At 45.2% G+C, this 17,505-nt stretch overlaps 1 protein-coding gene and 1 pseudogene across 2 annotated transcripts; both read right to left on the reverse strand.

Moving 5' to 3' along the window:
- Positions 1 to 3,475: 3,475 nt before the first annotated feature.
- LOC118476952 (uncharacterized) lies at positions 3,476 to 8,842 on the reverse strand. 2 transcript variants are annotated; one of them, XR_004857825.1, is made up of 3 exons: positions 7,912 to 8,842; positions 7,741 to 7,823; positions 3,476 to 4,846 (listed from the first exon to the last, which is right to left on the reverse strand). XR_004857825.1 is itself a non-coding variant. In XM_035967344.1 (3 exons), exons 1-2 carry the CDS (start codon positions 8,730 to 8,732, stop codon positions 7,929 to 7,931), a joined length of 399 nt encoding a protein of 132 aa, XP_035823237.1. In that variant the 5' UTR covers positions 8,733 to 8,842; the 3' UTR covers positions 7,497 to 7,823; positions 7,912 to 7,928. The 2 variants fall into 2 exon arrangements, 1 of the variants encoding a protein (XP_035823237.1); XM_035967344.1 differs by lacking the exon at positions 3,476 to 4,846 and having other exon boundaries at positions 7,497 to 7,823; positions 7,912 to 8,190; positions 8,596 to 8,842.
- Positions 8,843 to 12,798: 3,956 nt separating this feature from the next.
- On the reverse strand, positions 12,799 to 16,818 carry LOC103653724 (uncharacterized; annotated as a pseudogene).
- Between the last annotated feature and the right edge of the window lie 687 nt (positions 16,819 to 17,505).

The following is a 17,505-nucleotide window of genomic DNA, read 5'->3' on the forward strand; positions in this document are numbered from 1 at the left end:
CATGCTTTTTATTTTCCTTAATAAGGAATTCCTCTTGGCTATCCAAGAGTTCATCCTTCTCATGAATAGCACCTATCAATTTATTCGAGTTTTCTTTCTGTTGCATGTTAAGGTTGGCAAAAAGGGTAAGCAAATTATCCTCATCTTTACTAGAGCTACCCTCATCACTAGATGTTGTATATTTGGTGGAGGCTCTAGATTTTACCTTCTTCCTTTGCCGTCCTTCGCCATGAGGCACTTGTGGCCGACAATGGGGAAGAGGATACCCTTGTTGACGGCGATGTTGGCGGCATCCTCGTTGGAGGAGGAGTCGGTGGAGCTCATGTCGGAGTCTCATTCCCGACATACATGGGCATCGCCGCCCTTCTTCTTGTAGTACTTCTTCTCCTTCTTTCTCCCCTTCTTGTCGTTATCCCTGTCACTATCACTAGACATAGGGCATTTAGCGATAAAATGACCGGGCTTACCACATTTGTAGCACACCCTTTTGGAGCGGGGTTTGTAGTCCTTCCCCCTCATTTGCTTGAGGATTTGGCGGAAACTCTTGATGATGAGCGCCATCTCCTCGTTGTCGAGCTTGGAGGCGTCGATGGGGAGCCTACTTGATGTAGACTCTTCTTTCTTCTCCTCCGTCGCTTTGAATGCGACGTGTTGCACCTCGGGTGTGGAGGTGCCGCCTTGCTCCAAGTTGACTATTTGTTTTGAGCCTTTGATCATCAATTCAAAGCTCACAAACTTTCCTATAACCTCCTCGGGAGACATTAGCTTATAACTAGGATCACCACGTATTAATTGAACTTGTGTAGGATTGCAAAAAACGAGTGAGCTTAGAATAACCTTGACCATTTCATGGTCATCCCATTTGGTGCTCCCGAGGTTGCGCACTTGATTCACCAAGGTCTTGAGCCGGTTGTACATAGCTTGTGGCTCCTCTCCTTAGTTGAGGACAAAACGACCGAGCTCCCCCTCGATCGTCTCCCGTTTGGTGATCTTGGTCACCTCATCTCCCTCGTGCGCGGTCTTGAGCACGTCCCAAATCTCCTTGGCGCTCTTCAACCCTTGCACTTTATTATACTCTTCTCGACATAGAGAAGCTAGGAGTATAGTAGTGGCTTGGGAGTTGAAGTGCCGGATTTGGGCGACTTTGTCCGAGTTGTAGCCCTCGTCCCCTAATATCCCATATGCTTGTGTGGAGTGAGGTTAGGTGATGCCTCATTTTATCACTCCACATACAATAACCTTCACCATCAAAAAACGATGGTTTGCCTAATGGGATGGAAAGTAAAGGAGCGCGTTTAGAAATGTGGGGATAGCATAAGGGGATCTTACTAAACTTCTTGCGCTCATGACGCTTAGAAGTGACGGACGCCGCATCGGAGCCGGAGGTGGATGGCGACGAAGAATCAGTCTCATAGTAGACCACTTTCTTCATCTTCTTCTTCTTGTCGCCACTCCGATGTCACTTGACTCATGGAGGTGATATCTCCCTACCTTTGGTGCCGGATTCTTTTGATGGAGCCTTCCCGTGGCTTGTGCTCGTTTCCATCTCCCTCTTGGTGGATCCTCCCGACATCACTTTGAGTGGTTAGACTCTAATGAAGTACCGGGCTCTGATACCAATTGAAAGTCGCCTAAAGGGGGTGGATAGGCGGAAACTGAAATTTACAACTTTAAACACTTTTGGGGCGAAGGCGAAGACGCCACCCTTCGCTCGAGGCCTTCGCCGTACTCGCTGCACCAACGGTGACAAGACAACGGGCAGACTTACCCTTCGTCTCATACGCCGCCGAACGAAGACCTGTGATGAGGTCGTCTCATCCTGCGACCTCGTCCAGAATGGAGGCCCCCATGTGATCTGGCCCATTGTAACAGGCCATGCGTGGCCGTTGCGCGTTACAGGCCTAATTTGTAAAGGCCTCCCTGTAATTACGGTCTGTAACCCCGCTTTATGGGAATATTCCGGGGATAACCTAGGTGTCTGAGGGCACATGCGTCCTTAACACGGGACGCTGGGCACCCAGATACCTATAAATACCCCCGCACAGTGCCCTTGAGAGGCTAGATTAACAGAGCTATTGCCATCTCGTGCGAAAACCCTGTTTACGTTACTACACCCCCCCCCCCCCGTTGGATCAACTTGCACCAGTGAGCAAGTTCCAACATTTGGTGCCCACCGTTCATGCTACGAAAAAACCACCCGCGATGGCACCCAAGAAAGCTAGCTCGAAGGATGACGAGGCTGCGAAGGCAGCACTGCTGGCCGCTAAAAAGGGCAAGGCCCTCGCCATCACCCACTCCACCCACCAAGAGACTACTGAAGACGACGTTCTCCGCACCTGCGAAGACGATGCTCTCCGCACTTGTGGCCCTGAAGGCCAGCCGCAACCTCCCCCAGGCTTCGGTCCACCAGAGGGCACGGACTTCACCGAGGATGGCGAAATCATCGGCGTCTCAGCGGAAGAACAGCTACAACTGCGCGCCTTGCGCATCAAGAACCGCAATCTCCAGAGGCAAAAAGAGATACTTGAGGCCAAGCGCCAACATGTGTCTGCACTAGCCAAGGTGCGGCAAATGATATGCGACGAAGAGCAGAAGGCCCAGGACCTCGAGCAGGAGATCGCGCTGATGTAGCGCGAAGGCCACCTCAGCCTGCAGCACGGGCCACCCCTTCAACAGCGCGCACAACTGGAAGACATACGCGAAGGCCACCTCGGCCTGCAGCACGGGCCACCCCTGCAACAGCGCGCACAAATGGAAGACCTACACTTCCCCCAGCGCGACCACGCCTTCCCACACGCCGCGCCATTCCAAGGGGTCAACTACCTCGACGAGCGAAGTCCCCTGGCGCCACACCTGCAAGTGACACCCTGGCCTGCCAACTTCCGGGCAGGGACCTATCCCAAGTACAACGGCAGCACTGACCCAGCACAGTACATCATGAGTTATCAGGTCGCCGTTGCATCTTCCGGAGGGGACGACGCCACGATGGCCAAGTCTTTCATCATCGCCCTCGAAGGCCCAGCTCTCACCTGGTTCACCAGATTGCCCCCGCTGTCCATTGACTCCTGGAGAAGCCTCCGGGACAAATTCCTGCTCAACTTCTAAGGGTACCGCCCAGACACCGACGCCTTGGCCGAACTCTCACTCTGCAAGCAGCCGGAAAAAGAGACTCTGCGGGAGTATTACCGCAAGTTTCTAAAACTCAAGTCACAGCTGCCCTCAGTCGATGACCAGATCGCCATCCACTACGCCATCAGTGGCCTTCGCGCTGGCGTCCTTTACAGCCACTGCATCAGAGATCTGTGGCGGAACCGCCCGAATTATTCTAGCTTAAGTGCCCAAGTCGCACCCTTAAGGGCAGCAACACACTTAAACAGGAATAACCCGTCAGTCCCTCGGATCTAGTCCGATAAAGCCACTTATCCAGGATCGAATACCACTAGCTCACTCGAAGGTGAGGCACAGAGAAATACAATAAAACATAATACCACAATTTAATAAGTATCATTAGTGATTACATTATCGGAGTTTCAAAAATGATAAACATAAATTTATTGCAGCGGAAATAACTAACGGAGAAAACCGAGTAACATGGCGAAGCCTGGCCACGCTACTCCTCCTGGTCCTCTCCTGCGGAAGCAGTAACCCACTCGACCGTCTATCCCGGTGGCAGGGATGAAGGCCAAGTCACACCATCAACAAACCATCCTAAGGAGTACCTGCAAAAATTATGCCACAAGCAAGGCTGAGTATACTAATACTCAGCTAGACTTACCCGGTGTGAGGAGTCTACTCCTCTACCTCTAGACATGCAGCTGTTTGGCTGAGGGGTTTGGTTTGCCAAAAGCACTAGCTGAGTCTAAAATCAAGTTTTAGCTTTTCAAGTTTTAGTATGCTCCTTTTTAAACTAGGTGAGTACCTAGCTACTCATACATGGTATCAAACATTTTATCAATCAACATCTTTTGCCAGTCACCTCATTTCCACTTATTACTCAATGCAGTACAATGGATCAAGCAGTCTCATTAGCTGCGAGAAGCAGACGATTCGGATCGAGTTTTTATCCTTGCAAGGTAAACCTAAACACACGACAAGTAGGGGCACTCCGTCCCCACACACATCAACCGTCCCCATCGATTCCCCGTCAGCAGATCAGGGCTCACCGCCTTGGCGTACAATGCCTCACTGACCCCGACTGCCGTCGTGCAGTGACCGCACTTGTACCCACCATAACCGGAATGGGAGACCACGTCTCAGGTCGCGTGAGGGGATATGTCCACTGTCAGGTTCACTCAGGTACTAGGCTTACCGATTTACCATATTTCTCGGCATATGTTTAGTACATTCAAACGCTTGACATAGGTATCCGCACGTTAATCCTTATTCCAATTTCATCTCGTAGACCACGCATCCCCATGGATCCGTGTCCACAGACCAACATCAGTATGATATGAAAGTGGGTACAATCAATGTCCTGACCTCGCGCGAGTGCTAGAAAAATCACTCGACTTCTATCGAGATCCCTATTTAATAAAGCAGCTACTCGACCTAGCATACTAGTATTCATCTCAATAGGAATCCTGAGTTCATGCAACTAAGGTCCCAGTCAACTCCTACACTTAAGTGCACAGTACAAGCCTACAAACATTAAGTGCAGTAAAATAGCATATATAACGGTTATGCATAAAACCAGGGCTTGCCTTTATTTTAACACTTAGATAGTGTTTGCAGGGGGGGTACTCGCTTGGCGAGCATCCACCGGTTAAGTCCATCCTTCCTTGGGTCGTCCACCGACTGCATCTTGTGGTTGGCACCACATCACTTGCACGGTCAGCATCTCTCGGTCCTAAATGAGATGCAAGATGCATATGTATGAATATAATGAAATAGCACATGATACTTTAAGTACACGCTAGTGAATTAAACACTGAGTAGCGACGCATCACAAATAACCACACACACTAGCGTTAGCTAACTACATATCGTCGAACGCACAATATTAACACCACTAAAAAGACGACAAACATTTTGGACATTTACGCAACACAAATACGACCCCATAAGTATGAGCATCTACTTAACCTGCTACGGCTTTTCATTATTCTTCTATTTATCACACAAGAGCATCCCAAGCACCGGTTCAATAGAGGAGGAATTCCTATCCACAATTAACTACTCAAGCAAACACATCAATCATGGAACACATGTTATCCTAAGTTTAGACATTACAAGTCTATGTCTGCTAAGTGCTAACTAAGCATTTTTAGCCAACAGGTGAACAAAACAATCAAATGTGCAGTTGCAGATTTTTGGACAGCAATACAGCAGTTGCTTGTTTTAACCATAACTCTTCAATGGTTAGTCCAAAAATATCAAACTAGGACTTTCTGGAAAGCTTAAAAAGTGCTCTACAACTTTGGTATTGTCATCACAACCTGATTAAACACTTACCAAGGTCGAATTATGCAAATACAGTAGCTCTGTCCAGATTTGGACAGATTCAGACTTGCAATTTCAAAAATTCAGAACTAAAGATTTAGACATCCAAACAAATTGATCCTAGACTTTCTGGAAAGCTAATCAAAGGTTCTACAAATTATTTATAAACATCACTGGCTGGTTTAACATGTATCAAGGGTAAAATATATTATGAAGGCTGTACTGTCCAGAACTGGACAGATTCAGTCTTCACACTTTAAACACATGTAACTTAATCTTCAGACCACCAAAAATAGTGATCCAAGACTTTTTGAAAAGCTTAGAAAAAGCACTACATAACTTTTATAATCACTAAGAAGTGATTCAATGTTTAACTAAATCAAACAGCACAGTTTTCGAAATCTGTTCTGACGGTGGACAGAACACAGCAAGCAGTTTGTAAAATTCATAACTCTTAAACTATCAGGCATGTGGTTATGAAATTTTAACATAAGCAAGATCAGAAAAGCAGCTACAACTTTCTTATAACGACCATGAACAGATTGCAACATTAAATTGAACAAACAATACAGTTTCTGAAATCTGTACAGAATTTGGACAGATTCAGTTACTGAATTTGTAAAAAGCATAATTCCTAAACTATCAGACCTATGGCTGTCAAATTTTAACACCATGAAGATAATAAAGTTATCTACCACTTTTCTATAGCACATATCCACAGAAAATACAATTTAGTTCATCAAACATACAGCACAACTAAAACAGCGCGTGCAGTCCAAAACAGCAATCAATGAAATTCAGCTTCTATACACTTCAAGAATTTCCGCGTTCTAGTGACTTGAATTATTCTAACGCTTTACCATTTGTTAGAGTTAAATTAATCAAATTAGGACCAACAAGTAGACTTACTAATTTTTATCCAAATCATTTAGTGCACTAAAATTGTCATATTCATTTAACAAACGCATTCACCATAATCATCAAATCCGGCATATACTTATATCTAAACGCTTTTCACCCACTAGTCCGCATTTTAGTTTAGACACCACATGAGCACTACAGATTTTTACCCGCGACCATAAACATACACATTTAGACTACAACAAGCAAATCATCGTGACTATGAGCTTAACCAAAGCTATCTAACAAGTCGGCTAGTCAGAGAAACAATATAGGCCACTATACTTCACACGCGTCGGCTAGTCTATTATTATCGAAATCTGAGATACAACATGTATATGACAATCACTTAACGAAATCGACTCCTACTTAACATGAGTTGGTTAATCGCAGTATTGGACTTAGCAAACCAGCTTAGACAACACAACTCAAAAACATAGGTTGGAGCAGATTAATCAGCTTTTCCTAATCATTGCTCAACTTAAAGTTGTTACTACACAAGTCACTTAAAATGGTACATTTTTGGGATCTAACATAGAGGCAATTACACATGGCGTAAAACTCCATAAGACTACATTTGCTACTGAAGGACCTGAAGCACTTATGTGTATATCTTAACGGATTGTTCTTCAATTTTAACACGGACCGACTTATGAACGCTATTCGCCTTCAATAACTATTGGGCTGCGATAACGCTCGTATAAGACCTCTAATCGATCAACAAGACACTTATTTATCCAAAGGGGCATGGAATGTGATAATTGACAAAGCAAAGCATCACATTGCCATACAACAAAAATCATGAGAACACCGATAGATACTATCCACTAATCATTTGAAAAATTAAACTTACTTCTCGCTTGCCACTACATCACTCCTTAATCACACAACCATCATGAGCATCCTTCACACGATCATATAATGGCGATCTAAGCGTCGTGTCACAATACATACATCTTTCCTCATTGCGAGTATAACCACATCGCGGCATATACCCGCACCCCACAAACAAACATCTCACGCCACCACTACTATATCACACCACGGCACTCACACACCTACGTGCACTAATTAAATCCTCGCATCCCACGTATTTCCAATTTACCCATCACATTAAACAACACAACATGTTTGCTTACCAAAACGTGAAGGCAACCTTGCTACGGCCTATAACCAAAACATTTTTATACCCACACACATTCCAACACCAATGTACACCACATCGACCAAAATATAATTATACAACTACGAATCGCACATATCAACAACCGTTTGTTCTTTAACCGCAAATGCGATCTTACTAACGTGTATTGCCGAAACATATTACACACATCCACCTATATACATGCATTGTCCGACATCAACCAAAGCGTATGTATTATAAAATATAATTCAATCAACCTGAACGGGTCGTGACTAGACGCATGGCTGTCCACATGGCTCGGTATTTCGTCGAACGGGCAAGGCACGACGTCGACCACTAGCTGCGAAAACACATAATTTGTTGGCGGCAGTTCATCGAACATCATACACATTGGAAAATAAACATCGAGAACAGCGGGGGTTTCTCACCACGGGTTTCGACGGCGTCACGGATGGGGCTGCGCAAAAACAGCAAACACCTGTCGAGCGTCGATGGCGTGCTGCTCACTGCGCAACACAAAACAGCAAGCCGGCAGCGCGCGGAGCCATCGGGGCTGCTGTTTTGGATCGGCACCGCTGCGCAGAGACTTGGACGCCACGGCTGCACTCCGAGCAGGGGCTCCTTGCTGCCGCACCAGGGAAAAGGAGGAAGGGGCGAGCAGCAGCAGGGGAGGAAAGTCGGCTGGGAGGAAGATGAACAGGGAGGCGCTGAAAAGAAAAAAAAATTCTGGGCGTCATCCATAGAAGCTGCTGCTGCCTGCGCTGAACCGGATCGAAGGGGAGCTCGGCGTGTGCTACGGGAGATGGCCGGCTAGAGCAGAGGGAATAGGGAGCTCGGCCATGGAGAGGCTGCTGGAATTTCTGGGCGCCTGCTTGGGGGCTCGGCTGGGGGATTTTTCTGGGCCTCCATGGGAGGGAGCTAGAAATCAGGGTGCCATGGGGCTCTGCGCGTCCAGCAGCAAGGGCGCCGAACAGAGGGAGGAGGGGCTCAGCCTTGGAGGTTGCAGGGAGATGGAAATCGCTGCTCGCCTGCAGGGGACGCACTGGAGAGATGGCGACCAGGGGAAACTCGCGACCATGGAAGTCGCAGGGAAAAACAGGGGCGCCAGTGACCTGCTGTTCCATGAACGCTGGAGCTTGGGGGAGGGAGAGCCGAGGCGCTGCGCGGGGAAGAAAGGCGCCATGGCTGGGGCGTCGGCCAAGGGAAACTGCTCCCTGCAGGGAGCGAGCGCCAGGGAGGAGGGCACCATGGTGGCCGAGGGGAGGAGCTGAGCTCCCTGCGCTTGCTGCTCGCTGGAGGAAGAAGAAGGCAGAAAAAGAAAGTGGCGGCTGAAAAAAAGATAGGGGTGGGAATGCAAAATTTCCAAGTGCAAGGGGAGAGGGGTCCTATTTATAGATGAGCCCTAGGGTTAGGGTTTCTTAGTGGGCCTATTGGGCTGGGTTGGGCTGGCCCAAAACGCTAATTCGGGCTGCGCTAATTTATTTTCCGGAATAAAAATGCTCGTGCCGAATTCGTCTGTACGCGGAACAGAGTGAAACAGAGTTCGGACGAACGGACGACTACGCGATTAACTCGGTCGAGAGTTTGGTTTGACTTTGCTCGAGAATAATTCCCTACGAGTGATTTGAAAATAAATCGTCCTGAGATTCGATCGGCTTTGGATTTTTAGTCGGAGAAGGCGAATCGTGATATTTTAAAATTGCTGTCGATACGGGTTTTGAGTTCGGTTCGGCCATGAGATATTTAGCCGAGTCGGATAAAATTGATTTGATGACGACATATTAAGCATTCCGTTTGAGAGTACGGAGTCGGATTAAAATAGTCAGACATCGATCTAAGTTCGAGGAATTAGACTAGGGCTCAGATCAAATAACAGTCGTTGAGAGTTTGATTAAATGAGCTTCAGATGAGATTTATGATTCGAGATAGATTATCAAGTTCGCATTCGTGCCGAGAATTAAAAGTTTTAACAGGCTCCAAAATTGGCCTTCTGTGAGATTTAATAATTCCGAATTCGGCGAAATGTGAATGAATAATCTGGATAATCAGAGACATACGCGAGCGAGAAAGAGAAATTTTTACTGAGCATCTGAGATTGGGATAAATCTCCCGACATAACACGAAACTGACACCTGGGGTGTCACAGCCTTCCCCCCCTTAAAAGAATCTCGTCCTGAGATTCGAATGAGGAGCTTTAAGGGTGGAGAAGCATGTAACTCCCAAGCTGAAGATAGATGCAAATTCATGAGATGATATCTAACAAGATAATGAAGATAGATTTGAGTAGATTATCGCGGCATGTTGAGACAAAATGCAGCGATCACTCTGAGAGAAGGTTTACAAAAGATAGCACATCGATGTAGTCTTATAATGGATCACAACTGTTAACCGCGATACCAGCGCGTGCCGAGCAGCTCAACCATGTGTGCACCATAGTAGGCTCTCGGTCTCGTCGCGGCACCATCAGTCGTTAGTCATAACACCATTACCAACGCAACCAATGAGAAATCACATAGCACAGATAGATGGAGCCCATGAGAGTATGGCTCAGAAAATAAGAATATGACCGGTGTTGAAGCAAAGATTATTGGCAAAAGAGCATCACATGAGAATTTTCTTCAACTTAGAGAACTATTTTATGATCATCACGGGGATTATCAGCCAAAGATTGATACGATATTTAATATGAGGAGGAACCAACCATGAGATCGAGATTGATAAGCTTTTAGAGACATGAGAGATCCAAAGATAACAGCAATAGCCAGTATTCCACATGGATATGTCGTTTAGAGATAAGTTGATAAAACAAGCGTCATGATTCCTCGGAGAAGGGGTATGAGATTGACCAGAAATGAGATATTAGACTGATCCATATCAGATACTTGAGAATGGGTTCTAGCAAATAACCAGATAATAGGGCAGAATCATTAAAGGATCCGGAGATTTGGGTGATAAGGTCACAACAGGATTCACAAGGAAAATGATTACCAATTTCGGAACAAGGAGAGGTAGGAAAACAAGATCTACTAGGATGATCAACAAAAATGCTATGAAGTTTTAGGGGCTAGGACTTATGGAAAGAATCATGGCCCTGATAGGGTTTGCGCAACTAGACACCAACAACAATTTTTTTTGACACAACAAGTGCACAAGGGGACTTGGGTTGGTCTAGCGGTCAAGCTATGGGGGTCTACAAGTTGTGCAGGTGCATCTTCAAGGGTAAACACGCGAGGGCTAGAAAATATCAACACAAGCATTTTTTTGAGGTTTCACTTGCTAAACTCAAGGTTGTTTGGAGGGGGTCTTTTTTTTATGAACAAAACAAGCAACAAAATGTTTTGCAAAAAGGGTTGAACAATTACAATGCCACCTAGATAGCAAGACAAGAGGAACACACAACACGACCTAACAAGACTTACCAATCTGACACGAGGTAAGACATTTTTTCAGTTCATAGCAATACAACACATTATTCACAATTTCTTATTATTGGAATAAAGGTGAGAGAAGCATGTTGATGCATAAGAGACAATTATAATGCGACAATCATGATGCATGCTCATTCTAGTCGTCTTCTCAGACCTAACTAATTTTTCGGGTGCTTATACAACATCCTCCTTAATAGTATTAGTAGCCTTTATGGCCTATATAAATAGCCACCTAGCTACCCATCTATTTCCTAAGGCTTCACGTCCTAGGTCTATCCTTATCGTCCTGACATCTATCCAACATTGGTTTCTAAGCAAGTTTTACTTTTGAAAAGGTTGGTAATCATGACTTATTGACTTCTCTGTACTGGTATTCGCTCCGATACCAGCTGTGGCGGAACCGCCCGAATTATTCTAGCTTAAGTGCCCAAGTCGCACCCTTAAGGGCAGCAACACACTTAAACAGGAATAACCCGTCAGTCCCTCGGATCTAGTCCGATAAAGCCACTTATCCAGGATCGAATACCACTAGCTCACTCGAAGGTGAGGCACAGAGAAATACAATAAAACATAATACCACAATTTAATAAGTATCATTAGTGATTACATTATTGGAGTTTCAAAAATGATAAACATAAATTTATTGCAGCGGAAATAACTAACGGAGAAAACCGAGTAACATGGCGAAGCCTGGCCACGCTACTCCTCCTGGTCCTCTCCTGCGGAAGCAGTAACCCACTCGAACGTCTATCCCGGTGGCAGGGATGAAGGCCAAGTCACACCATCAACAAACCATCCTAAGGAGTACCTGCAAAAATTATGCCACAAGCAAGGCTGAGTATACTAATACTCAGCTAGACTTACCCGGTGTGAGGAGTCTACTCCTCTACCTCTAGACATGCAGCTGTTTGGCTAAGGGGTTTGGTTTGCCAAAAGCACTAGCTGAGTCTAAAATCAAGTTTTAGCTTTTCAAGTTTTAGTATGCTCCTTTTTAAACTAGGTGAGTACCTAGCTACTCATACATGGTATCAAACATTTTATCAATCAACATCTTTTGCCAGTCACCTCATTTCCACTTATTACTCAATGCAGTACAATGGATCAAGCAGTCTCATTAGTTGCGAGAAGCAGACGATTCGAATCGAGTTTTTATCCTTGCAAGGTAAACCTAAACACACGACATGTAGGGGCACTCCGTCCCCACACACATCAACCGTCCCCATCGATTCCCCGTCAGCAGATCAGGGCTCACCGCCTTGGCGTACAATGCCTCACTGACCCCGACTGCCGTCGTGCAGTGACCGCACTTGTACCCACCATAACCGGAATGGGAGACCACATCTCAGGTCGCGTGAGGGGATATGTCCACTGTCAGGTTCACTCAGGTACTAGGCTTACCGATTTACCATATTTCTCGGCATATGTTTAGTACATTCAAACGCTTGACACAGGTATCCGCACGTTAATCCTTATTCCAATTTCATCTCGTAGACCACGCATCCCCATGGATCCGTGTCCAAAGACCAACATCAGTATGATATGAAAGTGGGTACAATCAATGTCCTGACCTCGCGCGAGTGCTAGAAAAATCACTCGACTTCTATCGAGATCCCTATTTAATAAAGCAGCTACTCGACCTAGCATACTAGTATTCATCTCAATAGGAATCCTGAGTTCATGCAACTAAGGTTCCAGTCAACTCCTACACTTAAGTGCACAGTACAAGCCTACAAACATTAAGTGCAGTAAAATAGCATATATAACGGTTATGCATAAAACCGGGGCTTGCCTTTATTTTAACACTTAGATAGTGTTTGCAGGGGGGGTACTCGCTTGGCGAGCATCCACCGGTTAAGTCCATCCTTCCTTGGGTCGTCCACCGACTGCATCTTGTGGTTGGCACCACATCACTTGCACGGTCAGCATCTCTCGGTCCTAAATGAGATGCAAGATGCATATGTATGAATATAATGAAATAGCACATGATACTTTAAGTACACGCTAGTGAATTAAACACTGAGTAGCGAGGCATCACAAATAACCACACACACTAGCGTTAGCTAACTACATATCGTCGAACGCACAATATTAACACCACTAAAAAGACGACAAACATTTTGGACATTTACGCAACACAAATACGACCCCATAAGTACGAGCATCTACTTAACCTGCTACGGCTTTTCATTATTCTTCTATTTATCACACAAGAGCATCCCAAGCACCGGTTCAATAGAGGAGGAATTCCTATCCACAATTAACTACTCAAGCAAACACATCAATCATGGAACACATGTTATCCTAAGTTTAGACATTACAAGTCTATGTCTGCTAAGTGCTAACTAAGCATTTTTAGCCAACAGGTGAACAAAACAATCAAATGCGCAGTTGCAGATTTTTGGACAGCAATACAGCAGTTGCTTGTTTTAACCATAACTCTTCAATGGTTAGTCCAAAAATATCAAACTAGGACTTTCTGGAAAGCTTAAAAAGTGCTCTACAACTTTGGTATTGTCATCACAACCTGATTAAACACTTAGCAAGGTCGAATTATGCAAATACAGTAGCTCTGTCCAGATTTGGACAGATTCAGACTTGCAATTTCAAAAATTCAGAACTAAAGATTCAGACATCCAAACAAATTGATCCTAGACTTTCTGGAAAGCTAATCAAAGGTTCTACAAATTATTTATAAACATCACTGGCTGGTTTAACATGTATCAAGGGTAAAATACATTATGAAGGCTGTGCTGTCCAGAACTGGACAGATTCAGTCTTCACACTTTAAACACATGTAACTTAATCTTCAGACCACCAAAAATAGTGATCCAAGACTTTTTGAAAATCTTAGAAAAAGCACTACATAACTTTTATAATCACTAAGAAGTGATTCAATGTTTAACTAAATCAAACAGCACAGTTTTCGAAATCTGTTCTGACGGTGGACAGAACACAGCAAGCAGTTTGTAAAATTCATAACTCTTAAACTATCAGGCCTGTGGTTATGAAATTTTAACACAACCAAGATCAGAAAAGCAGCTACAACTTTCTTATAACGACCATGAACAGATTGCAACATTAAATTGAACAAACAATACAGTTTCTGAAATCTGTACAGAATTTGGACAGATTCAGTTACTGAATTTGTAAAAAGCATAATTCCTAAACTATCAGACCTATGGCTGTCAAATTTTAACACCATCAAGATAATAAAGTTATCTACCACTTTTCTATAGCACATATCCACAGAAAATACAATTTAGTTCATCAAACATACAGCACAACTAAAACAGCGCGTGCAGTCCAAAACAGCAATCAATGAAATTCAGCTTCTATACACTTCAAGAATTTCCGCGTTCTAGTGACTTGAATTATTCTAACGCTTTACCATTTGTTAGAGTTAAATTAATCAAATTAGGACCAACAAGTAGACTTACTAATTTTTATCCAAATCATTTAGTGCACTAAAATTATCATATTCATTTAACAAACGCATTCACCATAATCATCAAATCCGGCATATACTTATATCTAAACGCTTTTCACCCACTAGTCCGCATTTTAGTTTAGACACCACATGAGCACTACAGATTTTTACCCGCGACCATAAACATACACATTTAGACTACAACAAGCAAATCATCGTGACTATGAGCTTAACCAAAGCTATCTAACAAGTCGGCTAGTCAGAGAAACAATATAGGCCGCTATACTTCACACGCGTCGGCTAGTCTATTATTATCGAAATCTGAGACACAACATGTATATGACAATCACTTAACGAAATCGACTCCTACTTAACATGAGTTGGTTAATCGCAGTATTGGACTTAGCGAACCAGCTTAGACAACACAACTCAAAAACATAGGTTGGAGCAGATTAATCAGCTTTTCCTAATCATTGCTCAACTTAAAGTTGTTACTACACAAGTCACTTAAAATGGCACATTTTTGGGATCTAACATAGAGGCAATTACACATGGCGTAAAACTCCATAAGACTACATTTGCTACTGAAGGACCTGAAGCACTTATGTGTATATCTTAACGGATTGTTCTTCAATTTTAACACGGACCGACTTATGAACGCTATTCGCCTCCAATAACTATTGGGCTGCGATAACGCTCGTATAAGACATCTAATCGATCAACAAGACACTTATTTATCCAAAGGGGCATGGAATGTGATAATTGACAAAGCAAAGCATCACATTGCCATACAACAAAAATCATGAGAACACCGATAGATACTATCCACTAATCATTTGAAAAATTAAACTTACTTCTCGCTTGCCACTACATCACTCCTTAATCACACAACCATCATGAGCATCCTTCACACGATCATATAATGGCGATCTAAGCGTCGTGTCACAATACATACATCTTTCCTCATTGCGAGTATAACCACATCGCGGCATATACCCGCACCCCACAAACAAACATCTCACGCCACCACTACTATATCACACCACGGCACTCACACACCTACGTGCACTAATTAAATCCTCGCATCCCACGTATTTCCAATTTACCCATCACATTAAACAACACAACATGTTTGCTTACCAAAACGTGAAGGCAACCTTGCTACGGCCTATAACCAAAACATTTTTATACCCACACACATTCCAACACCAATGTACACCACATCGACCAAAATATAATTATACAACTACGAATCGCACATATCAACAACCGTTTGTTGTTTAACCGCAAATGCGATCCTACTAACGTGTATTGCCGAAACATATTACACACATCCACCTATATACATGCATTGTCCGACATCAACCAAAGTGTATGTATTATAAAATATAATTCAATCAACCTGAACGGGTCGTGACTAGACGCATGGCTGTCCACATGGCTCGGTATTTCGTCGAACGGGCAAGGCACGACGTCGACCACTAGCTGCGAAAACACATAGTTTGTTGGCGGCAGTTCATCGAACATCACACACATTGGAAAATAAACATCGAGAACAGCGGGGGTTTCTCACCACGGGTTTCGACGGCGTCACGGATGGGGCTGCGCAAAAACAGCAAACACCTGTCGAGCGTCGATGGCGTGCTGCTCACCGCGCAACACAAAACAGCAAGCCGGCAGCGCGCGGAGCCATCGGGGCTGCTGTTTTGGATCGGCACCGCTGCGCAGAGACTTGGACGCCACGGCTGCAGTCCGAGCAGGGGCTCCTTGCTGCCGCACCAGGGAAAAGGAGGAAGGGGCGAGCAGCAGCAGGGGAGGAAAGTCGGCTGGGAGGAAGATGAACAGGGAGGCGCTGAAAAGAAAAAAAAAATTCTGGGCGCCATCCATAGAAGCTGCTGCTGCCTGCGCTGAACCGGATCGAAGGGGAGCTCGGCGTGTGCTACGGGAGATGGCCGGCTAGAGCAGAGGGAATAGGGAGCTCGGCCATGGAGAGGCTGCTGGAATTTCTGGGCGCCAGCTTGGGGGCTCGGCTGGGGGATTTTTCTGGGCGTCCATGGGAGGGAGGTAGAAATCAAGGCGCCATGGGGCTCTGCGCGTCCAGCAGCAAGGGCGCCGAACAGAGGGAGGAGGGGCTCAGCCTTGGAGGTTGTAGGGAGATGGAAATCGCTGCTCGCCTGCAGGGGACGCACTGGAGAGATGGCGACCAGGGGAAACTCGCGACCATGGAAGTCGCAGGGAAAAACAGGGGCGCCAGTGACCAGCTGTTCCATGAACGCTCGAGCTTGGGGGATGGAGAGCCGAGGCGCTGCGCGGGGAAGAAAGGCGCCATGGCTGGGGCGTCGGCCAAGGGAAACTGCTCCCTGCAGGGAGCGAGCGCCACGGAGGAGGGCACCATGGTGGCCGAGGGGACGAGCTGAGCTCCCTGCGCTTGCTGCTCGCTGGAGGAAGAAGAAGGCAGAAAAAGAAAGTGGCGGCTGAAAAAAAGATAGGGGTGGTGTAACACCCGGATTTTAGGGGTCCAAAACCCGGGCGCTAACATAAACACCAGGTATGCTGGGACCAAGTCTCACACATATGATGTAAAGTGGCACAGGATCGAATGTCACATCTTTATACATAACAGGAGTTCTATACAAAATAAATAATTACATTATAAGGAGACAACGGTCCAGCAACCCAAAGTTGACTGGGAGACGACGACCTAGACCACTCACGAACTCATCGCAGCATCCTCCATGAGTATCATCCTGCAGTACCTGGTCTTGACCTGTGGTGTATGTGAGACAGCAAGAGTGAGCTCACATACGTTCATCGCTCAACAAGTTGTGGGGAATAATGTGCATGAACTCGCCAAAGGTGGGAGCTCACGTGAAGTGTAAGGCTTACCAAAGAAGATGGTTAGAGCTGAGCATTGCTTTTAAAGTTGGTCAAAATTTTATTAGCAGTTACTAAGTATAAGTAAATACCAAACCCAATTAAGTAGTAGAACAAAAATAACAACTTCACCCGCGATGCAATGCATATGACCAATTGAATTTAGTTCCATAATTTAATCATCAGAGAGTCCTGAGCTGCTCATGACCGTGAGCTCGGCTAGTATACCAGTTTTACACTCTGCAGAGGTGGTACCCTTTACCCACAAGTCATGTTACCCATCTGCCAAGAGA

Source organism: Zea mays, chromosome 4 (genome assembly GCF_902167145.1).
Source record: "Zea mays cultivar B73 chromosome 4, Zm-B73-REFERENCE-NAM-5.0, whole genome shotgun sequence".
Taxonomy (NCBI): Eukaryota; Viridiplantae; Streptophyta; class Magnoliopsida; order Poales; family Poaceae; genus Zea; species Zea mays.

Coding starts and splice junctions, on each gene's coding strand:
- LOC118476952 (XM_035967344.1), bottom strand. CDS start 8,732: ATGGTGCCCTCCTCCCTGGCGCTCGCTCCCTGCAGGGAGCAGTTTCCC. Junction 8,191..8,595: donor CAGCGTTCATGGAACAGCAG/GTCACTGGCGCC, acceptor TTTTCTTTTCAG/CGCCTCCCTGTTCATCTTCC.